The sequence below is a fragment of the Ruditapes philippinarum genome, unplaced genomic scaffold (genome assembly GCF_026571515.1).
Source record: "Ruditapes philippinarum isolate M1 unplaced genomic scaffold, ASM2657151v2 ctg4297_1_1_1_1, whole genome shotgun sequence".
In the NCBI taxonomy this organism is placed as follows: Eukaryota; Metazoa; Mollusca; class Bivalvia; order Venerida; family Veneridae; genus Ruditapes; species Ruditapes philippinarum.
Window position 1 is genome coordinate 108,914 of NW_026859034.1, and position 24,946 is coordinate 133,859.

Below are 24,946 nucleotides of genomic sequence, written 5' to 3' on the forward strand. Positions count from 1 at the left end.
AGACAACATTCGTACAAAACGTTGAAAGCGATTTTTTGTGAATAAATCCGAAATTCACAAGGGAATTAGATATAGGAGAGAACAAAGGCTAAAAATCGTATATCTTGATTTTATTACAAATTTTAATATATTGATATGATAGTTATGCCTGCAGGCAGCTTCGGCTAAAATTAATTAATTGTTTATCAACTGAATCTCCAATAATACACCGAATGTTGGTGTATAAGGACATTTGTAAAATACAATTTTAAAAACTCGGTTGAATAGAAAAAAATATAAATTTGTTTGATTTTTTTTCTTCTTAGAATTTTTTTTTGATTTTCCTTGTTTGTCCATACTTATTTTGATTACAGTAACCACATGGCTTGATCATGCTGAACTATTTGTTCCAGTGCCGTTTTGATTTATTTTAGAAGTAACCACAAAAATGAATCAATCATCAAGGAAGTGTAATGCATTTTGGATATATATCTGTAGCTTAATATTTTATTCGGTCACATGTATCTTTGGTCAAAAAATAATACAAGTGGCCTGGATGGTTCCATTTTCTTCATACAAAAAGAGTGCGTTTGTGTACAATGCGTCTACGTCAGTGGCAGCGTTAGCTCTAGGAATAGAAACCGTTTATAACCAATCTATTTTACCTGGTTATGTGTTCAAGTAAGTTATTTTGTACCGTTACACTTAAATTTCAATAATTTTCTATATCGAAATTGAATTCATTAAGTTATTATTTAAGAAATTATACAAAATGCGTTTAAATATTTCTTACTTGAATAAAATAATTTAGTGACAACAAAATGCTTAAAATAATTATCGCATAAACTCATAAAAATTGAAAATATGTATAATAAAGCTGTCAAAGTTTAAATTTTTACCATGATAAGTCTGCATCAGAACTGAACAAACCTGAAAAGATTTAAACAACATACTTTGTCTCATAGGGATATTTGTTTTAACGTATAAATGAAAACCAGAATAAACCAGTTTAGTCTAATTTAGTATTTGCTTGTAACTAACAAACATTTTATCTTTATCTTTTTTATTTTTTTCATTTAATGGAATAAGACCTAACTAATTTTCTATGAGAAGTTTTTTGAAAGAATGAAAATGGAGAAAAAATTAATTCATGATTTTGAATTTCTCATAAACTGGAACGTCATCACAAAAAAGTTAATTTAAAAATTAAAACCTTTCAGGTAACCTATCAAGACACAATTAAAAATATTGTAGACGCGTTGTGGCTAAGCAAGTTGACAAAACAATAAACAAATTAATAAACGGAACTAGCGTCCATGCCTCCTATCATAAGTTTTAGCATAATATAACATCTAAATATGGCAATGGCTTAAAAAAAATAACACAGAGCCGCGACTAATTAGGACGGTCATGCCGATCAAGCCACGATCTGAAAAAGTATTGGATAGTCGAAATCGGGCAATTTGGCAAATTTTGGTCTTCATTACGACTGTACTACGATGTTCCCTCGTCCAACGCTCTGCTGACACGCTTCTACTACGATGTTACGCTGACCGATGCCGACCAGCGGCCGCGTTTTACTGCGATTATACTACGCTGCTGCTACGACAATCAAGCTCGCAATACGACGCTACGCAGACCTAGACGACTAAACGACGATATCGCTACGACGGTGCCGATCATATCACGCTTGTAGTACGCTTCTGATACGATTTTGGCGATGATATATATATCTTTCTATATTTTTCATTTACTTTCAAACTTCAAACATGAACGGACGTATTAATGCTGATCTGATTCATCTGGCTTTACTTCAGCAAGAACAAATATTGGTTGAAATTGAAATTTTCACAGATTGTTAACAGGCGGAGGCGCAGAAGGTAGCCAAGAAGATACTGGGTACGGCCTTTACCACGTGGTTTACGGGGCATTTTTTTTCAAACTGTTGCAATATGTGCTATGTTCGAAGTCTCAGCTGCAAATGATCGTCAAGTAAAGTGCCGCCCTATATATGTAGTTGGCAGATTATGATTGGTCAAATAGCGGCGCTATAAAAACAAACTGCTACCTGACAGGTCGTGGTATGATCGTCGTAAGGTCATGGTAGGTCTTCGAAGGATCGTCATAAACGTAGAGAGATCGTAGTGGGGACGTAGTAATAACATAGTGGGAACTTTGTAGAAGCGTACTCGGTATGTTCCCGACTGTACTACGCTTTTACTGCGCTTTTACTACAATCATGAAGAAGTATCCACGATGCTTCCGCGCTGTTTGTACGATTACGGCGCTTCTACCACGCTCTTTTTACGACTTTACCCCGATTCTTGTTGGCCACGATCCCGCTACGCTTGTTTTGAGCACGTTCAAAATAAACGTGGCGAGAGCGTAGAGAAGACGCTACCGCGATCATACTGCGCTTATGTAGACTCCACTACGCTTCTCCTGCGATTTGCCACGATCGGCCACGTTTTCGGCCACGCTTTGATCGTAGTACAAGCGGCGTCTATGTGTGAACGGGGGTAAGCATCTGACAGTGGGATATTTTTTTGTATGATGACACCGACCTTTGAAAATCACTATGATAATGGTAAACGCAGAACTGTTTACACGATCCTATAATACAATTACTTTTCTGTAATACTATACCTTAATTTGTATGGTTCCTTAATAAACCAAACAGCTATGATGATGTTTCAAGATATGTGCATTGGTCAGAATAAATTTAATATTGCAAAATCTACATGGCATCTGATGTTTTGTTGAGAATAATTAACTTTGTTCCTTTTAAACAAAATAAATGATAATACAGAAGTATACTCGTTTTATTGACGATTTATTTTTATTACGCTTGTCCTCCCTGGCTTTTGATTTTTGCTATGCAAGTCTCCTTGTCTGAGCCTGCAACATTTACATTTTTTGTCGTTTTTGGCATTCTTTAGGTATTCAATCTTTCTCTATTTTGTTAATAAAGATGTACACTTTATATTTCATTTACAGTGTAACCCCAATAGACACTAAATGTGAGAGTACTGCAAGTATTGGTTCTCTTGTTGATGTTTTGATGCAACAAAAAATAGATGTCGTTATTGGACTTCCTTGTTCGAAATGTAAGTGTTTTCATTCTTGTGACAATGTAATATCATGATAAAATTTCTTATTCTTTGTTTAACTCAATGAGAGCATGATTTTGGGAGAAAAAATCGGATATAGTTTATTTCTGTTCTAGTAAATGATTTGAAATGCATAAAAATGTTCGACCTACTTTGTCCCGTGTGTAGGTCATAAATAGTCGCCCCGTACATTTAATTAAATCAGTTAAATTAACATTCTTGAAGATCGTTCTGTACATTTTTTTTGTGTTTCATAACCTCAAATTCCGATTAAAATTGGGATTATCAAGGAACCTTTTATGTAATACGTTCATGGCGGCGTATTGTTTAAAACAGAGAAAAAAGAATTCTCCAGAAATCGAAAATGCTTTGTTTAAACCTGTTCATGGATCTAATAGGGTATGGGAGCTAGCATGAAGACCCCCTAGCACCGGATTAAGCAGAAATCAACGCTTAAATACAAAAAGGTGAGTTTATGATATTGGAACAACCAACGAAGAAAAGGTCAAATGGAAGGAATTTAAAACACAACAAACACGCACACACCACATTAATGTGCTGAACGATTTGTAAAATAGAGAAAAACAGAATCCCTACAAAAAAACCCAACACGGCAAAATTGAAAATGTTGCAGGTTCGGTTTGATTGAGCCTGTTCATGGACGGTACTGGAAAGTGCAAGATTCCATCCGACCCCTCTAGCACCAAAATTCAACATTTAAACATGGAAATCGTGAAATTTTGAATTTAGCATCCACATACGTGTTCATACGGCGGTCATCATGAAACCTTCAAGGCCTCACGTCAGTGCCATTTCATGAAATGTAAGAATAAAAGATATAATATCTTCGTATAAAGTACGAGCGACCGAGCCTGCAAAATTTTAAATATTGACGTTTTAAGCGTTCTTTAGAGATTCTATTATCCATGTGTCTTACATCTAAATCAGTTTTGATTGAGTTATTTTATAATTAAATGTTTTTTGTTTGTTTGTATTTTTTTTAAAAATATTTCAGTACGCTCTGTGGCTGAACTCCTTTATTACAAAAAAATACCACTTTTTAACTGGTATTCCCAGGAAATTGACGAAAACATATATTACATGTACTATCGGCTCTATACCTTGGATTATTCAGCAGGTAATACTTCAGGTTATCTAGGTACAAATTATTAGATTTGAAACCACCACGGCTATATGAACATTCAATCTGTATAGGTAATTTATCACCGTATATTAGAAACGCATTTTTAATATAAGTGAAACCTATGACAAATATAATTATTAACTATTAAAGTTAAAGATATCACGCAATACCACTACATACTACCTTAATTTAAAAACAAGATTGTTAAATCTTGACATGTAGTTAAAAACGTTTAGTGTTCTTCATTTTACATTGTGAGATTATTTGTTAATATGCCTGACAATGCGGAATCACCTTAAATAAATTATAAACTTTCTGCTCTTTTTTGACACCCGTGATTTGGAAGTAGCGGTAAGCGTTATGAATCATGATTTTTGTGTGTGATAAATTCAATATAAAACACTTTCCAATTTTTGTTTTGAATAATGTAGTTTTTTTTGTTAAAGGATCTGATAATCTGGTGTAAATTTATCACTTCAATTGCAACAATATCATAATGTTTAGTTTTATTTTTGATGATTTATACTAAGTATTTATTCTTACAGTGATCATGGCGTATATTTTTCTGCATGGAAAAGATTTGTTATTGTGTCTATTGATAGTGCCCTTTACAAAAGCGTAACGAATTATATAAAGTGGTATTTAGATAATCCATCGGTGCTTCATATCTATGACGATATCAAAGTTAATGCACCTGAATGGCAGATCGACAAAACCTTGGAAACGATTATCAAAGAAGCAAGAAGTATAACTTTTTATCACACGTTTCAACCATTTAAAGCAATTAATTGATTAAAAATGATTAAAAAACAACAAAACAATCAAAGGTCATCAACCATCAAATCAAAAGATTTTTCAGTTTACCTATGTATATCAAAACAAATTTTTTAGATAAACAATAACTTGATGTTCCTTGTGACAGAAATGATTTAATTTTAGAATATTTAGAAGACTTAATTATTTTGATTTTATGAATCCGTCTATTTACTTTTCATTCATATGCAGTTATAATTCTTGTGGTACCCCGTAAAGAATTGAGAAAGTATATGCTACGAGCTCATAGTTTGGGGATGACAAGAGGAGATTACAAGTTTATATTTGTTGATACAATGGTATATGTTACATACAAAGACTTTTTAAGGGCCATTATGCTTCAGAAATGCTATCATTTTTATTTCTCAAAAACTGATTTTTGGTATCTTGTTACAGTTAAAGAAAAAAAAATTAATAGTTCTAAAGAGTTAAAAGAAAATATGGATTTCTGAAACATAATGTGCTCTAAACAATTGTAAATGTAAACCATTTATAATGATATAATCATATAATTTTACCAAATCATATTTCGTGAGTAACAGTGCCATAACAATTCTTCTTAAAAACAAATGATAATATGTTTTTGTGAGCACATAATTACGAAATGTTTTAAACTAATTACGTAGCTAATAAAAACAACACTTTATCGATTTCCTTTCCACATGATGAGAAATATTAGCAAGAGCGGCACAAAGAAAAAAACTTGAATCCGCCTTTGACACGAATGCTTTCAATTGGCTTGTTTACAGTTAAACGTGCTTATGTTATACATAAATTTATACAGGCTGAAGACAAAGCCTTTCTAAATGGTGATTCGATATGGAACACCGGTGATGATTCCGATTCTGAAGCCCTAAAAGCGTTTCAAAGTGTTATTTACGTAAGTAGTTGAGTTGTACGGTACGCTTTATTTTGTTGTTCCTCTTTAATCACTTATATAAATTTAACAATGCAAAATCGAAATCTAAACAAATCTTATAAGTTCAACATTTGAATACTTCGTAATGTCCTAAATTACTTGATTTTTATAGATATTCGAAAATGCAAAAATGTAATGTTCCCATCAGTGTCGAAAAGAAGCTTGTTTTAAAGATGTTTTAGTTTTGGAGTCTGCAAATCAGTCTTTGAATGGTAAGTTTGATATAATGTTTACTCGTGCAATTTAAATATATCTTAATAATACTAAGTTATATATGAATTGTAAAAACTTGCTTTATGGTTATTATAAGGTATAAATATGTTGAATTTTTGTGCGTTTATTTGTTTCTTAGATTGTAGGCAGGATGGAATTTCAGAATATATCAATTTGGGGAACAGCAGCATTGGAGGCTTATAGTCGTGTTTTTTCTGATAGCGCTGGTATTCCTGCACCAACTTACGTAAGTTGCTACATACATATATTGATGAATACATGCAAGTTTTCTAACACTTATTGTACTTTTTTCCTGAAATAGGATTCAGCAATACAAAACTGTACCGTTTTGTTTGACATTCTATATAAAGAAAGAGTATACCCATCATACGATAAATGAACACAAGAATGTAACCTTTTACCAGCTTTTCCAAATTTTACCAAATTAGATGATTAGAACAGTCAATAATAATAAACTGAAAAGCATTTTCGTATTAATAACGGTAAGGATTGTACAACGAAACCGAAAACTTAAAAAACATAACATTCAACAATTTTTTGTTCATTTAATGAAAACAAATATATTGTTTTAGCTCATAAGCTGATGTCGAAACTCGAGTGAAATCTTATAGGATTAATCGGTACCTCAAGTATTTGCGCATGATTAACGAATTTTCCGGTTGCATGGTGTATGCCCTTGAATAAAAACGCATTTATTTTTGTGTCTCCTACTTCACAGTAGCTGGTAGCCGCGACATAAATATAATTTCCCAGGGCGACACATGCGATCACTGATAGGTTTTTATATAGCTATATATTTAAATATCAAAAACGTGACTCTTGTTGCTAAGTTTATGTAATGAATGCCGACTCCTAATTTACTAAATCAGAGACATTAACATAGTTTTATTTAACTTTAAAAAAGCCCGATCGTTTCTCTGGTCTTCTACATGACGCTTTTGTTATGTATGCAAAAGCATTGAATAAGTCACTTGAGGCCGGCAATAACGTATCTGTGATGGAAACGGCAAAGACAGTTATCTTCACAGGTAAATGTTGCATATTTCTGTTTTATGTTTATTAAATGTTATAAGAGATATTTATCCATTTTTACACCTAATCAATGCTTTGGTAATATTGCAATACAACTGCACTTACACTTTTTATGAAACGATGCTGTTTTAGATAAGAAAGAGAAATACAGTATCACTAAAGCACATTCAAAACAGCAAAATTAAACATGTCGCAGGCTCAGGTATGAGTATAAGTCTGGTATGTGTATAAGAATACATGTGAGAAAAAAGAAAATCCGAATTTGAAATTGAATAATGCATATAATTAATTGTAACAAATAAACTTTTTATACGCCCACATTTGGCGTATATTGTTATGCTCTTCGGCGTCCGTTCCGTCTGTTATAAATTTCATGTCTGCCTTGTATCTTTTGAACTATTGAAAGAAAAACTACTTTGAACCATAATGAGTCATTGTGCAGAACGCAGGTTTGACATTCCTAAGGTCAGTCAAGGTAAAGGTCACACGTAAGTCATTTTGTATGAATTATAGAATTTCGTGTCAGCTTTGTAGGAGGAAATTGAAACTGTTTGGCAGAAAAATAAACAATAATAAGTTGAATTGTGGAATGCAGGTTTGGGATCCCTTATATCAAAGTTTGCCCTAAGGGATCATTTGATTAATATAGAATTATTTGGACTTTAACAGTATTAATATTAACTTATATTGACGTATGTATAATATATTAATACACTTGTTACTATATATAGTAACAAAATTGCTTATGATTTCAACTGATTATGAGTGTCACGTGACCTATTATGAGTTTGCGGCCCGGGGCCGAGAACTAGTTATCAGCCCGCAGAACATGTACACGTGCACAAACTGAAACAATGACGTCATATTTTACGTCATCAAACAGTTAACTGTAAAATTGAAAGTAGGTTGTCAGCACGAATCGCTTTATTTTTATTATGAGAGCTTAAGCGTATTTAGTACAAACACATTTTTGTTACTATTGAAATTTGAAGAAATAATACGACAAATTTATTCCGAAAAAAATGAAAATAAAACTTGCTTCTAGATTCTACTGCTTTGAACACACAAACAGTAAACATCTCTGTACAGAACAGTAGAAGAGTAGACAAGAATTTCAACGAAAGAACTTTGTTTGTTTTTTTTTTCTTTTCTTTTTTTAAATGCTACTATTAGATCATCCAAGTGTATTAAAGACATTAATACACGTCAGAGTAGGGCCGGAAGGTGATAATCGGCCCTAAATGAATAATGGCCCTCGGGCTAAAGCCCTCGGGTCCATTATTCATTTTGCGGGCCGATTATCACCTTCCGGCCCTCACCTGCCGTGTATTAACCTCTTAATAAACTCAGTTGTCCTTGTTAAAACTATAATACTCAGAGCTTGTATATTTTACATGACACCCTGTGTACTGTAGTAGTCCTCTACAAAATTTTATAGAAAGATGCACATAGGATAAAAATTGCTCAAACCTTTTGGGTATTTAAGTATTTTAAAGATGATAAAGATTGATTCTATTTCGTTCAAGTTTCGTTAATGGGTATCTTTCCTAATCGAAAGATTTTCGTATATTGCCTAAACGGAGCTCTTTTTATCCAGCATTAAAACTTTGAGTAATTTGTTAAGCATAAATATCCCTCATGAGCAATTTCGATCAATTTTATGATCAAATGCTGTTTATATAATTATTTTAATAAATGTGTGTTTATAAATTGTGTTTTATACTTCGCTGCGAGGGAAGAAGTCTATACTTAGTATATGTAATATGGCATTTTTTCATGCATCTTTGCAAATTTTAGTTATTGTGTTGCTATTTAATGTAAACCTAAATCTAAAACATTAACAGTATCTCTATTCACAGGTTTAACGGGTGATGTTACACAATATATTGGCTTAGGCAGGATAACTGATTCAGCTGTATACGAAATGCAAAATACCAGTGCATTCGTAAAGATTTTAGATTTAGACATTAGCATAATAAACGATTCGAAACGAAATATTGTAATTATTAATTTAATTATTAATTTGACTATAATTATTTCGTACAGTAGGTTTTATTATATAAGTAATTATTGATGGAATCTAAGCGGAATTAGCTAACATTATATTTTCAGTTTCAAATTGATTTGTTATCCACGTTTCCTTTACCTGATTTGATTTATTTTTTTAACATATTGTGTGACGATGATGTACACTTTTTTCCTGTCAATAGCTTATTTATTGCCGAAGATGTGATAACAATTAGTCAAAGGCATATACTATTTTTATAATAGAGTTTAATGAGATACACTTAAAATTGCTTGTTTAAGTTTATACTTAATCATGATTATACTGTAAATGACATATGGCAATATTCTAGCTAAAATTGTGGAAGATGACCTCATTTGCCTAATAAGTACATGCACCTGAGTAAAACCACAAACCTCCCGTAAGCTAGCTGTGTAGACTCCTTATATCAAAACACCCGAGATCTCTGGCCGATTCGAACCAATAGTGTTAAAAGGGAAGTGAAGTTAAACGACTTTAACCACTGAACAATTGGTCTCTACGTTGAAATAAAAATATCGTATAAATCGTCTTTTTAAACTTGCAATAATCAAACAACTACATTGTGCATAAAAGCAAGTTTTTTTAAGAGGTCACCATTCAAGAGTATCAAATAAAAGTATTGTAAAGCAAATTAAACCTTGTTAAAGGCATTTCAAAAAAGATGATAAAGACAAAACAATATTTCATGTACGTGCATACCTCTTAGGAATATTGGCCGTTTGTGAAAAGCATGTTTAGATTTTGAAGAAAAAAATATGAGGAATATAGATAGGTTCGAGGTCGATATAACTGTTATCAGATCAGAAAAAAGCTATATATTGACCGAAACATAAATCTATAATCGTTTGGAAAATCCCAGCTTTGTCGTTTTCAAATGCGCCGCGCAATGAAGATGAGAACCTGTCTGGCGGAGCCATTCGAGGTAATATGTTGACTCCCATATTCAAAGCGCTGCGCATTTGAATACGACAAAGCTGGGAGCCAATTTTTAACTTGACGAAAGATTTTGTACGAGTAAATGGAGTAAACGGAATTAATATGGATGTTTTTTTCGCCTATTGTGTTGTTTATATTGATGTTGAAGTTTAAATTGTCCATCATCGTGGAAAATAACATCCTCTGTGCCGATGGCCAAAAGGATTATGTGAAAATATTGGAAATGGTATAAAATGCATGGTGATTTTGAGCCTAGGTATGCGGGCGACCATGTCTTGTCTGTTATCATAGACGTTGAAATATGAAATTTATATAAAGTTTTTTTTTTATATATAATTATGATCAGTACATGTGCTGGGATTGACAAAGATATACAATGTATTTTATTTAGATTTTTAAGGCGTTTTGAGCTTCACACCCCAAGTATCTGTGCTACAAGTAGTTACTATATATAGTAACAAAATTGCCTATGATTTCGACTGATTATGAGTGTCACGTGACCTATTATGAGTTTGCGGCCCGGGGCCGAGAACTAGTTATCAGCCCGCAGAACATGTGCACGTGCACAAACTGAAACAATGACGTCATATTTTACGTCATCAAACAGTTAACTGTAAAAGTGAAAGTAGGTTGTCAGCACGAATCGCTTTATTATGCTCCCCGAAAAATTTCGGGGGAGCATATAGTCGTCGGGTTGTCCGTCCGTCTGTCCGTCCGTCAGTCCGTCAGTCCGTACGTACGTCCCGAATTCGTGTCCGGCCCATAACTTTGTTATTTGAAGTCGGATTTTAAAATTATTTCACAGAAATGATCACCATATTGAGACGACGTGTCGCGCGCAACATTTGGGTCGCTACCTTGAAGGTCAAGGTCACAGCATGACCTTGCAGCAAAATCGTGTCCGGTCCATAACTTCATTATTTGAAGTTGGATTTTAAAAATATTTCACAGAAATGATCACCATATTGAGACGACGTGTCGCGCGCAACATTTGGCTCGCTACCTTGAAGGTCAAGGTCACAACATGACCTTGCAGCAAAATCGTGTCCGGTCCATAACTTCATTATTTGAAGTCGGATTTTAAAAATATTTCACAGAAATGATCACCATATTGAGACGACGTGTCGCGCGCAACATTTGGCTCGCTACCTTGAAGGTCAAGGTCACAGCATGACCTTGCAGCAAAATCGTGTCCGGTCCATAACTTCGTTATTTGAAGTCGGATTTTAAAAATATTTCACAGAAATGTTAACCATATTGAGACGACGTGTCACGCGCAACATTTGGGTCGCTACCTTGAAGGTCAAGGTCACAGCATGACCTTGCAGCAAAATCGTGTCCGGTCTATAACTTTGTTATTTGAAGTTGGATTTTAAAAATATTTCACAGAAATGATCACCATATTGAGACGACATGTCGCGCGCAACATTTGGGTCGCTACCTTGAAGGTCAAGGTCACAGCATAACCTTGCAGCAAAATCGTGTCCGGTCCATAACTTTGTTATTTGAAGTCGGATTTAAAAAATATTCCACAGAAATGATCACCATATTGAGACGATGTGTCGCGTGCAACATGTGGGTCGCTTCCTTGAAGGTCAAGGTCACAGCATGACCTTGCAGCAAAATCGTGTCCGGCCCATAACTTCCCTATTTGAAGTTAGATTTAAAAAGTATTTCACAGAAATGATCATCATATTAAGATGACGTGTCATGCACAACATTTAAGTCGCTACCTTGAAGGACAAGGTCACAGCATGACCTTGCAGCAAAATCGTGTCCGGCCCATAACTTCCTTATTTGAAGTCAGATTTTTAAACTATTTCACAGAAATGAACACCATATTGAGATGACGTGTCGCATGCAACATTTGGCTCGCTACCTTGAAGGTCAAGGTCACAGCATGACCTTGCAGCAAAATCGTGTCCGGCACATAACTTCATTATTTGAAGTCGCATTTTACAACTTTTTCACAGAAATGATCACCATAATGAGACATTGTGTCGCACGCAACATTTGGGTCGCTACCTTAAAGGTCAAGGTCACAGCATGACCTTGCAGCAAAATCGTGTCCGGTCCATAACTTCGTTTCTTGTAGTCGGACTTAACAACTATTTCACAGAGATGATCACCATATTGAATCGACGTGTCGCATGCAACATTTAGGTCACTACGTTGAAGGTCAAGGTCACAGCATGACCTTGCAGCAAAATAATGTCAGGCGCATAACTTTGTTATTTGAAATCGGATTTTACAACTATTTCACAAAAATGATCACCATATTTAGACAATGTGTCGTGCACAATATTTGGGTTGTTTTTACACTTTGAACTTTGTCTGTGACATAACTCTGACACAACAAGAGGTATACCTTCCTGTGTCCAAAACCTATTCGGGGAGCATCACCCGGTTCAACCGGCTCTTGTTTTTATTATGAGAGCTTAAGCGTATTTAGTACAAACACATTTTTGTTACTATTGAAATTTAAAAAATAATACGAGCATTTCATTCCGAAAAAAAATGAAAATAAAACTTGCTTCTAGATAGATTATACTGCTTTGAACACACAAACAGTAAACATCTCTGTACAGAACAGTAGAAGAGTAGACAAGAATTTCAACGAAAGAACTTTGTTGTTCTTTTTTTTTCTTTCTTTTTAATGCTACTATTAGATCTACTAAGTGTATTTAAGACATTAATACACGGCAGGAGAGGGCCGGAAGGTGATAATCGGCCCGCAAAATGAATAATGGACCCGAGCAACATAAAACTCAACAGGACAAGGATTACAAACAAAGTAACTGATTCCAAATTAATTTCAGATGGAAAAGGGAGCGAGATCTTTTGAAAATGACTTGGAAAATTGAATACGGCGATTTAAACTTTGATAACAGATCGAGGAAGATGCACTCATCTGAGGTACAAATATTCTTGTTAAAATTGCAGACAGTACATTAAATTGTTTAAGATAAATCTTGTACAAAAGGCATTGCTTTTAGATTTAAATAAGATATAAGTGCTTATAAAATAAGCATATATATCTTATAAAATATAAGATATCATTTATAAATAACACTACGATATGGTAAAAGGATTTTTAATGTTAATTATGAATGTTTCATTTTTCATCTCAGTCAAATTGATCGAATACAGGCAAAGTCACATAAGCTTTTGTTGTTTATATATGACAAATGGTATATATTCTTGTAAAGCACTTTTTCAGGACTTTGATAACCAGTGTGGTAGCAATATAAACCAGTCAAGGGATTTAAAGAGTCGGACGTCAAGTGTTCAATCTGGTAAAAGTTCCGTCGGTTTTAGACAAGTGTTCACTAACGTTGCAATATTTCAAGGGGAAATAGTTGCAGTGAAATATAGTTCTTTGAAGAAAGTTCGTGAAGATAGGGATTTCTTATTGCAAATGAAATGTGTAAGCGTTTTTTCTAATGTTGTCCGAGGAGTGTTCAAATATGGATGTACACAAGCACACACAATTTGATTTTCTATAGAGTTCATTGAGTTTTTTTATATTGCTTACTCAAATTTTCACCTCCAACAGATGAACGAAGTTTCAATATTTAAAGGCATTTTCATAGTGTTTTCAGGTATACTGTGAAGACACTTGAATATTGCAAAACTGACAGGTTTGAGCTAAAACCATATCCGACCTGATATAGAGACTTTTTTCTGCTTCATCAAGCGTTGAACTGTAGACGCCTTGTGCGATGACGCATTGTCATGCAGTAATCTAAAATTGGTCAAACCTTTAGCGGGTCTTCGTTTGGGGAAGTATTTGCATAGTTTTCGGAATATTTTGTCTTGTAAAATTTAACATTAACAGATTTGCCTTTAGGATTAGCAACTCGAATGGCGGGACCTTTATGAGGACAGTGTAAGGAGTCAACTAGTGATCAATACTACCACGTAATTGCAAAGAAAATAGCATACATAACATTTTTAATACTGATGATTCTTATACTTGAATACTGTATAATCACCCTATGTTGCCTGCTTTTTAAATTTGTCTTTTGACGTCTTATCTGTAATATGCAGGCTTCATAACCTCAGATCCCTTTAAAAATTCCATTTTATTTAGTCCTGCTCATTGTTTTCTCGTTTAGGGCACACGCATTCTTTTACTTGGGGACCATACGCCGCTTTTCATGGAATGACACTGTGTCACATTGAAGGTTCCATGATAACCGCCGTATGAACACATCTGCGGATGTCTCTAAATTCAAAATATCTGTTTTTCACTATTTCATTGTCACATCCGTGTTATTTGTGCCGTGTGGAGGCTGTAAAAAGTCTCCCCATACATTTAATCAATGATGTTATATTTTCGATCCTTGAAGATCGTTCAGCACATTATTGTTGTGTATACATTTAACATGGTATTTTTAGTTTCTTGTATTTGGCCTTTTTCAATTTGGGTGGTTCCAGTATTCCTACTTGAATACTGAATAATCACCCTTAGGATATGTTGCCTGCTTTTTAAATTTGTCTTTTGACGTCTTATCTGTGATATGCAGGCTTCATAATCTCAGATCCCCTTTCAAAATTCCATTTTATTTAGTTCTGTCCATTGTTTTCTCGTTTAGGGCACACGCATTCTTTTACTTTGGGACCATACGCCGCTTTTCATGGAATGACACTGTGTCACATTGAAGGTTCCATGATAACCGCCGTATGAACACATCTGCGGATGTTTCTAAATTCAAAATTTAGTGTTTAAATGTTGAATTCTGCTTAAGGCGGTGCTAGAGCGCGTGGACGGTAACTTTCAATTTCCATTACCGTCCATGAACAGACTCAATCAAACCGAGCCTGTAACATTTTACAATTTTGCTGTGTTGGGCATTCTTTAGGGATTCTGTTTTCACTAATTTCTTTTTGTAATGCAAAGTCTTTTGTTAAACATTGTTGCAAAAATCTTGTTTTAATGTTTTCTGTTTTGTTTTTAAAAAGGAACCAATGTTTCGTTACCAGTGACAACATTTGCAAAAGACCGTTGACATTTGGATACTGTTTCAACAACAATTTTACGCAATTCACGCGCGCCTTTTCTGCTCATTTATCCGCAAATGGGGAACCAATCTAGCGCGGATCTCTCTCATTTTCAAGTCACGTTTAGGAATGTTATGAGCTGTTCGTAACGAGATGCCAACTTTACTAGCTATCTGCCTTGTGGTGTATCTTGCATCTGTTTTAACTATTATTTTACTAGAGCAACCATCTTGACAGACGTTGCTGATTTAAGCCGACTGTCAAGGGGTGTATCTTCAGTCGAAATTAATTTTAACATTTGAATATATTAAACCAACGAATAACTGATGAAAAAAACATTTAATTTTGTCCATAAACAGTACAGATACTATCAAAATGTCAAGGAAACATGGGCTCTTAATATATCGTTTTTCAATGGCATACTCTATCTTCAACAGTTTTTGGAGTAGACAATGTAAAGTGAGCTATAATCACAACTAAAGTGATCAGATTTTAATAAATAGGTATCAACTTAAAGATAACATGCACGTATATTATCTCATCCTATTATTTTCATTCGCAATATTGAACAATATAACGTTTTAGATGCAGTCATATTTGTTCACTCCTCGTATGCTAGCATAACAAAGTAAAATTATATCTTTTATCACACAAAGGTTTCTCTCCACGAGGAATAGGACATAGATATATGTTTTTGGCAAGGTAATCAATAATTTAAGCACATGATTATTTTCACAGATATGATGGTAAAACTACAATTATGTCACAATCATCAACATTAAAAATATAATCAATTGCCATTTTGTTATCACTGTAAGCAGTTCTTTTACATTCCAGTTAAAGGAAATAAAACATGACAATCTTGTTATGTTTATCGGTGTTTGTTTGTCTTCGGAGAAAGTATGTTCAGTCTGGGAATACTGTAAAAAAGGAAGTATACAGGTAAAAGATACGAATAAGCTGTACAATCACAGGTGTATTTTTCTCATATTGAGAATTGTTTTCATTGTACTTTTAGTTCCTTCATTTTCACTTTCATATAGGTAGTTCCATTATTCCTACAAGAAACTTGTTTAATAATCACTCCTGCTTTCGCTTTCTAAATTTGACTGTGATATGCAGGGGTTATAACCTCTTATTTTCTCTGAAAATTCCATTTTGTTCAATAGTTTTTATGAAAGAATTTCTATTCTCCATAAATTTGGTTACTTATAAGACCGTAATTTTTCAACATATGAATCGAAGAAATCATTCATCATATTTACTTCTTTGCCTTTTTGATTGTCAAATACGTTTGTAAGGTTCTTTATTTTCTATTTTTTCAGGACATTATAGGAAATGAAAGTATTCGACTCGATGCCATGTTTAAACTTTCTATTGCAGTTGATGTGTGTAAGGTAAAAAACATAAACAATGATAATTATGTTGAAACAAAACATATTAAACCAGTGTAGTAATTCTTGAATAACACACTTGTTTTTGTTTAGGATTTGAAATGTTCTTTTGTCAGATTTGTGTCGATATAATTTCAAAATATAAGCAAATCGATTTAAACGGAATTTTATATTCTTACTCGCGCCAAAGGTTGTGTTGTTGTACAATAACATTCATTATTGTAATAGGTGATTAATATTATATAGGGTCGGGTGCAAAATTCTCTGAAAATGGTATTCTATTTGTTTCAATGTCCATTATTATTGGCAGCCATCTTATCTTACTTTACTTTTATTTAATAAAAGGGATTAGACTATATCCACAACAACAAAATAATACGCTGCCATGGTAATTTGAGAAGCTCGAACTGTGTTGTAGATAGCCGATGGGTTTGTAAATTGACACATTTTGGTATTGAGAGACTTACACCAGCTCCGGAAACTCAACAATCGATTGGAGAACATGCTTTTTATACAAGTTCGTATATTATATACCGAAACTTATCTCAGTACTACACTATTTACTTAACATAATTGTTCTTTTTGTTTTAAATGTGATGACCAATTCAACGACATTTTTCATTGTAGAACGTTATTGTAAATATATTGTTCATGCTTTCTTGCTGATGTGCAACATAAAGAACGTTTATGAAAAAAATCGATTAAAAGCCTCCTAAGGTATTTCACCCATTGATGAGAAAAGATGCTAGTTATGTTGTAATGATTCATAGTTTAACATATCGTTTTTAGAATTGTTCTGGACTGCACCTGAAATTTTACGCAAGATATTCCTAAAGAAAGAAATTGAGAAGACACCCCAATCTGACGTTTATTCTCTTGGTGTGATTTTGATGGAGTTGGTTTGTAGAAGTGAACCATATAGTTCACACCAAGATCTCAGTCCAAAAGGTAAAATATAATTCGTGTGAATTAAAAAGTTCCAACTTACGTTATTACAGATTTGAATCTCTTTGAAATTTTACCATATCATTAAAACACTTATTATATATATATAATAAATTTTGTAATGAGTATGAATTTCATATCAAAAAATGAAATTGTTAAAGTATGCTATTTATACTTAAAATGTTTCAACTTAACCTTCTATCAATATGAACCTTCACTTAAAGCAGCTTTGACCATGTAAGCAATAAACTGTCCTGTTTTCTTCTGCAGAAATTATTCTTAAAGTTGCACGGTCAAGTACTGGAAACAACATATTTAGACCAATCGTCTCGGACAATATGCTGGACCTTGAATGTAGTGGAATAGGAATTATTCGTTTAATAGAGAATTGCTGGACTGAAAACCCAAATTCAAGACCAAGTGCAAAGAATGTTCTCAAAAAACTTTTAAAGATAAGCCCATTTAAGTAAGATTGTACCTAACAATTTCAAATTAATATTAAGTGTTTTTTTTTTTAAAATATTAGACAGAACAATTACTCATACATTTTTAAATTAGGCATTGTATGAATTTTGACCGAAAACAAACGACACAGATTTCTTTTTAAAGTGAGTAGGTCTATTGTAAAATGTTTGTAATACAATAAATATTTGCATTCAATTTAGAATTTAATACATGTAGAATTAAATGAAAGAGATACTAATAGAATTTAATATCAGAGATAACCACAAAATGGTTATGTTTTGATATTGTTGGCAAGTACGAAATAAATTATACTAAATAACATATCTGTGTCATCAAACCAAATGACTTAGAACTTTATCATCGAAATTGTTTATTTCTATTGTTTTATTAATAATTGAAATACTTATGGAAAATGTGCCACTTGTAGTCTAATTCACTTTGATTTTTAATTTATATTTAAAGCTTTTCAATTGTTTAATATGTTTTGCTTGGATTGAAAATTATAGTGTCTAAACGTTTGCTTCAAGTTACTTATAATTTGTTTGAAAAGTAAACTTGTTTTGTTTTCCTTTCCATATTGCTTGATACATAAGGAAGCTTTGCTTTGTTGATAATATGATTTTAATGATGGAAAAATATACAAACGATCTGGAAACTATTGTCTGTGAGAGAACACAGCAGCTTGAGGAAGAAAAAATAAAGACCGAAACACTTCTCTATAGGATGCTGCCAAGGTCAGTAACTTAATTCTTTGCAATCAATACGTCGAATATTGCTGAACATAAACGCATATAAAACATATATAAGATTTCTATAATGGGTATTCTTTAAATGTATGTACAAACGATGTTATATTTTGAGATTAGTATGCATTGGTGAGTACAATACTAAATTTAATCGCACGGGCACACCGCTGTCAAACTATCTAGGAAGAGGTGCAAGCCGAGTTTATCTTAGTAAGAGTCCAATAGAATCAGTTTTGTTTTGAACAACGTTAATTAATGACCTCTTCATTCACACAGGTTGTCAGATCTTTATTACTTCAAGTGCAATAAGGACTTGATTTTTGTACTGTTTAACTTTCTTAACTAGACTTTATGAGAAACGATATGCATTTTTAATTTTAAACTTACTTTGGAAATGAAAACGAGGTTAAACTGATAATATTGAATCCAAAAATGGTACATCATGTGGTGCAAACGCTAAAAATCATCTGTTATATTTCTTTTATCTGTTAAATGGCCTGTAATTAAAGGTTGTATGTCAAAATGTAAAGGCCTTTAATAAATAATCAAGCACATACACTAGTTTTCTTTTTCATTTTTGCAGAAAAATTGCCAATGATTTAAAGTTGGGAAATACTGTACAAGCTGAAGCATACGAGTCGGTGACAATTTATTTCTCTGATATAGTGCAATTTACAAACATTGCTAGTGAAAGTACGCCGTTACAGGTATAATTTCTGAATATTTAAAGATATTCTGTGCTCAAATTTTATATTAGAAAATATTTATAATTGCTACAGTGTCTCTTTGTTAATATAAAATAAACATGTTTTACCTTCACTCAAAGTAGATATGTTTAAAATCCTACACACTATAGCTGGTCACAATATGAATATGTATAGTATAGTCATTAAAAAACTGGCAGTTTTTTTATTAAATAAATAGCAACTTGACTTGACCTGTCACATACATAGTACAATGTATACTTATTCTTAGATTTAAATTGGACAAAATCAATAACAATTTCATAGATTGCAATACATTGCTGTGATTAAAATATTTTACTCATGGATGAGAAAAGTATGTCTTTAAAAGTATTTCTTTTTTTAGTTTCCATCTCCATGGATGAAAATATAATTTGTCTCTTTAGGTTCTCCAGGATTGCAGGATAAAAGCAGTATTTGTAAATTGTTTGTTGCTATTGTATAACAGATCAGAAACATTTTTACTGAACCCAACCAAAGCATTTAAGGTATTCAGTTACAATATTACGCAGAGCACTTAATTATCTAAAGGGAAAGACAAGGTTAGAATAAAAACTTGATTTCAGAAAAAGAATACTATAAATAATAAATCTGCAAATTTTCTGCCGCCAAATAATAATATTAAACGAATTATAACAAAATTTAAATCGCTTAATCACCGATTTCTACAAATCAGTAAGCGCGGCCATGTTTGTGTATTGGCCGTATAAAAACAGGTGCGCGTGATGTCATTTCCCCACATCTTTAGATTTATGATAAATCTAGTTGAATCGGAGGGAAATATTAATATAATAAAGTATTGACCAGACAATTTAATTTTCACAGGAGGTGTAGAGGAGATTTTTTTATGGTTCAAAATACGTAACAATATCCAAAAAATAAAAAAACAATAAAAAATTAAGAAACAAAAAAGTCAACGTCTACCGGTCGCACCACTTCATGCCAGTGATGCCCGTTACTCCAAACAATGCTATGTTCATATTAAAGTCTCATCTTAATGTAATTAAACAATATTTCAGAGATTTAATAAATACACATTTTATTATTTAACATAGTTTTACAATCAAATAATGCAATTAAATAAACAAACGCACCAACGAATAAATGGCTGTTAATTATTGAATGGCGATAATTACCATTATTATTAAAATCCTACCAAAACGTGTTCTTAATAGTACATGTAATTGAATTTTTGCAGTTTGATTCTGACTTTCAAATTAAAAGGTGTGAACATATGTTATAATTGATGTAGACATTTCAAAAATATAAGCAATTCTTTTGAAAGTAAATTGTTAACATGTCTGTCAACGTATGAAGCTGCGCATCGTTATCGTAGCCTAATATTAACTGCAGGCAAAACATTTTTATTGGCTGCTCAAAAATCTAATTTGCATAATTTATTCACACAATTGCTTGTTCTTACTACTTATGTTTAATACTGTGCATTGTCCATTTTAATTGTTCCTAATTTGCACCAAATGTTCCTGTCATACTGTGTACTGACGATTTTTATTTCTCCTTGTATGCCTCTGTGCCGACAGACCTTTTGATCATGCACAATGTTGCCCTGATTGGTTAATCACCCTTGTCAAATATTCTAATGACGAAATAGACATCTATTTTTTTTACGCTTCATCAGTGAACTGAATGACCTTAGGGGAAATTAAGTTCCACACACTATTAAATTATACTGTAAATTACAGCATGTCATAAAATAGCAACACATTTTTTTCAGTTACCAATAATCATTTTAAATATTAAGTAGATTCACGGTTTTATATTGTAATGTAAATCCGTGGTAGATTAATGATGTTTTGTTTCATTGGATTAAATTTACTGTAGTAGAAATGCGTATCTGTGTGGGAAAGGAATTGGGAAAGTAGATAACGTGGAAAAAAGCTATAAGGAACTGGATTAACCCGAGAATATGCGTAATTACAGGGGAATGGGCAACTTGTTGCTGTTGGTACCAGTTTTGACTGGGTGCCTAAATACCCTTACGGACAGTTTTGTTTTCATATGATATTAGTCTGGCTGCCGATTTTCCTGTGCAATTCTCATTTTTAGCGTCAATGGCTGAAAATCTGGTCCTCAGCAGATCGCTGCATATTGGATTTAGTTGATATTTTACGCTGAAAAAAAGATACATGACCGTCGATGTACCCTATTCGGACAGCTTGTCTAGCGAAAATTAAGTACAAAATAAAAGGATATATCGTCAATTTGAAGAAGTTTATCACAGTACCCAAATTAAATTGATGGTTTATCTTTGAAAATTTAGCAGTAATTGCTTAAATCATGTGGTGGGATCATCAGCAAGCTTGAAAATCGGAAAAATGATAATTAATGTCGCGGCGTCTTCAATTAATTAATTAAAGCAATTCAGTTTCATATGATGTTTTCATAAATAATATATAATGTACGCAATAAGATTAATAAGTTCTTCATCAAGATATATTTCAGTTGTACCAGCGGGTACACCTATACCGGAAGTGGGTGTAACACGTCTTAATCTCGGTCTCGTCTGTCTCGCGAGAATGACAGAACGCCAAAATGGCGGCGCCCATGAACTTATTTGTCAAGTAAAAAATAGTGTCTTAAAACACGAATTTCTCACTTATAGGATTGATTTCAACAGACAAACTGTCATGGTACCTCTTTTTAAATGATGAATATTTAAATTAGACAGACATCAATCCATCCATTCTTATTCCTTTAAAATAATGAGGATGCATTTGTTATTGCAGATTGTATGCTTATTGAATGAATTATACTCCTTATTCGATGAAATAATCAGCAGCTATGACGTCTATAAGGTTTGTTATGTTAATATTGTTAAGTGTAATGATATCTCATGAAAATGACCTGTGAAATGAAAGTAAGTTAATGCATTTAAAACAACTTTGAATTTTGCAATTTTAGTATCAAACACTGTTATTGTAATATGATACAATGAATAACGTTATAAACTGAATAACATTATTTTAGGCGCTTTGAAAAGTATCTTGTTTTTATTATATATATCACTTACGGATATCTTAATTATTTGGAAAATATGAGTATATTAACAAACTACAAACACTTAATATGTAAGCCTTTTCGTGTAAGAAAAAAATCATATTTATATTTTATTATTGATAATTATACCTAAAAACTTGGTAATAACTAGTTTTCTTATATGGAATTCAACGTGAAGGTGGAAACCATAGGCGATGCATATATGGTCGTGAGTGGTCTTCCGGAAGAAAATGATAATGAACATGTCAAGGAAATTGCCAGAGTATCAATCAAGATACTTGCTGGTGTTCTTACATTTAGGATCCCACATAGAACACAAGAGCAGCTAAGGATAAGAATAGGTATTTCTTTTGTCTTTATACGATAGCCTTATGGCTTTAAGATAAGTATGAAGAAGTTGGCTGGTACAATATAGTATTTAAAACTTAAGATACATAATTACACAACATTTTAACAGTCAATATATTGAAACATTAAACAATCCTAATGAACTATCAGTGTATTACGGTCAACATTTTGATAAAAGTTATGTACAGTTGTATAAATTGGTATTAAAACAACAGAGATAAGTGGAATATCCTTAATTACTCGATCTTATTATAAAGGATTGCACACTGGTCCGGTTGTAGCAGGGGTTGTGGGCCTTACTATGCCAAGGTATTGCTTATTTGGTGATACGGTCAACACTGCCTCAAGAATGGAATCAAATGGAGAACGTAAGATCGGTTTCCATTAATTCCATTCACATTTATCTATATTTTTCTTTTGTTTTCTATAAATTTTAAATAGCGTGTTGCATATTGCTAGTTCTAATTTATTAATATTTACATCAATGTAAAACACAATGTAGACAAACTAAAACACTTTATATATTTACACAATATACGAAGAAATATATTTTTTTAACTGAGATAATTGTTGTAAAAGCAAAGTCCTGTGCCTGTGTTTTCATGAAGATAAAACAATTAATTAACTAAAACTACACGTTTTTTTCCTTGAACTTTAAGATAATATTTAATTTCTTAAACATAAAGTATATTAACAAAATTACATTAGCACAAATGTATTTTGTTTCGCTTACCTCTTAATATATTTTCAGCATTGAGGATTCACATCAGTCCTGAGACTAAAGAGGCTTTGAGTTGCTTTCCGAACTTTTTAGTAGAGGAAAGAGGAGTTGTTCCTATAAAAGTAAGGCCCATATTGTTAATAAAAAAGAAACTAAAGTTTAAATTTGCAAAGTTACATCCATCTTTGGTAGTCTGAGCAATTCCATGTATCAAATTATATCAAATACATGTAGATTAAAAATAGTTAAAACATCTATTCAATTTGAAAACAATTTTGTCTACATAAAGACTCATGGGGACCATATGCCGCTTTTCATGGAATGACACTTACGTATCACATTTAAGGTGCCATGATAACCGTCGTATGAACACATCTGCGGATGTTTCAAAATTCAAAATTGTACCAATTCATGATAAATGTTGAATTCTGCTTAAGCCGGTGCTAGGGGCGTGGACGGTAGTTTGCACTTAACAGTACCGTCCATGAACAGGCTCAATCAAACCGAGCCTGCAACATTTTCAATTGTGCCTTGTAAGGCTTTCTTTAGGGATTCTTGTTTCTCTATTTCATTGATATGTATGACATTTTTTCATAATTTTATTATTTTTATCATATTATTTCTGATTCTGTGATATTAGGGAAAAGGACTCATGTGTACTTACTGGCTAAATGGTGAACTTGAAGAACACGCTTGTAAAGAAACCGACTCAGCTAGACTAACAAATGACAAATTGTGTTAAAAGATGGGTGTGCTTTATTTAGGCGAAATAAACAATACTTAAGCATTTGGAAGTAGACATATGTATATGAAATTGAAATGCTATCTTCATTTTGTTTATGTATATTGTAATTTTGTAGTTTTATTTAAAGTATTTCAATTCTATTTTATGAAACTATATACAATTAAAGGGATTCCACCGAGGTTTTTTGACATGCCGGGCCCGGGAATAATTTTCCGAGATAAATGTTCTAACTGATGAAGGTCCAATAACTTTTGTGCAAATTTCAGATCATTTGGTCACTCAGTTTTTTCTAGAATAATTATTCTAATTGTAAAAAATGTGCCAAGTTTATAAAGTGTTGCAACGTTTTTCACTCACATCGGAATAGAATAGAAAAATACGATTTTCGATTTATTTCTGAGTGTATTGCTTTATAACCTTTTGCATATCATTTTGTTTTAATTGTCCGGCTGATCTATGTAAGAAATTCAAATTTCATGTTTTTAGGTTATCGGACCTCAGTAAAAAAACAAAAGCAGAAATAAAGTGTACATTGTATAAACATTTTATTTGATAGTTATGTGGGTGGGGGGGGGAGTGGGAGGGGGTGCTGGTGCTCAACTT

The 24,946-nt window shown here is 32.7% G+C and overlaps 1 protein-coding gene across 1 annotated transcript; it reads left to right on the forward strand.

Annotated features, from left to right (window-relative positions):
• Window positions 1-535: 535 nt before the first annotated feature.
• LOC132754954 (atrial natriuretic peptide receptor 2-like) lies at window positions 536-24,550 on the forward strand. The gene is made up of 21 exons (XM_060745710.1): window positions 536-660; window positions 2,977-3,086; window positions 5,239-5,345; window positions 5,831-5,926; window positions 6,318-6,425; window positions 7,104-7,227; window positions 10,328-10,370; window positions 13,034-13,130; window positions 13,435-13,641; window positions 16,056-16,160; window positions 16,544-16,615; window positions 16,958-17,129; window positions 17,402-17,560; window positions 17,828-18,023; window positions 18,616-18,756; window positions 19,352-19,475; window positions 22,259-22,327; window positions 22,708-22,870; window positions 23,135-23,245; window positions 23,629-23,720; window positions 24,239-24,550. Exons 1-21 carry the CDS (start codon window positions 536-538, stop codon window positions 24,338-24,340), a joined length of 2,523 nt encoding a protein of 840 aa, XP_060601693.1. The 3' UTR covers window positions 24,341-24,550.
• Window positions 24,551-24,946: the final 396 nt, after the last annotated feature.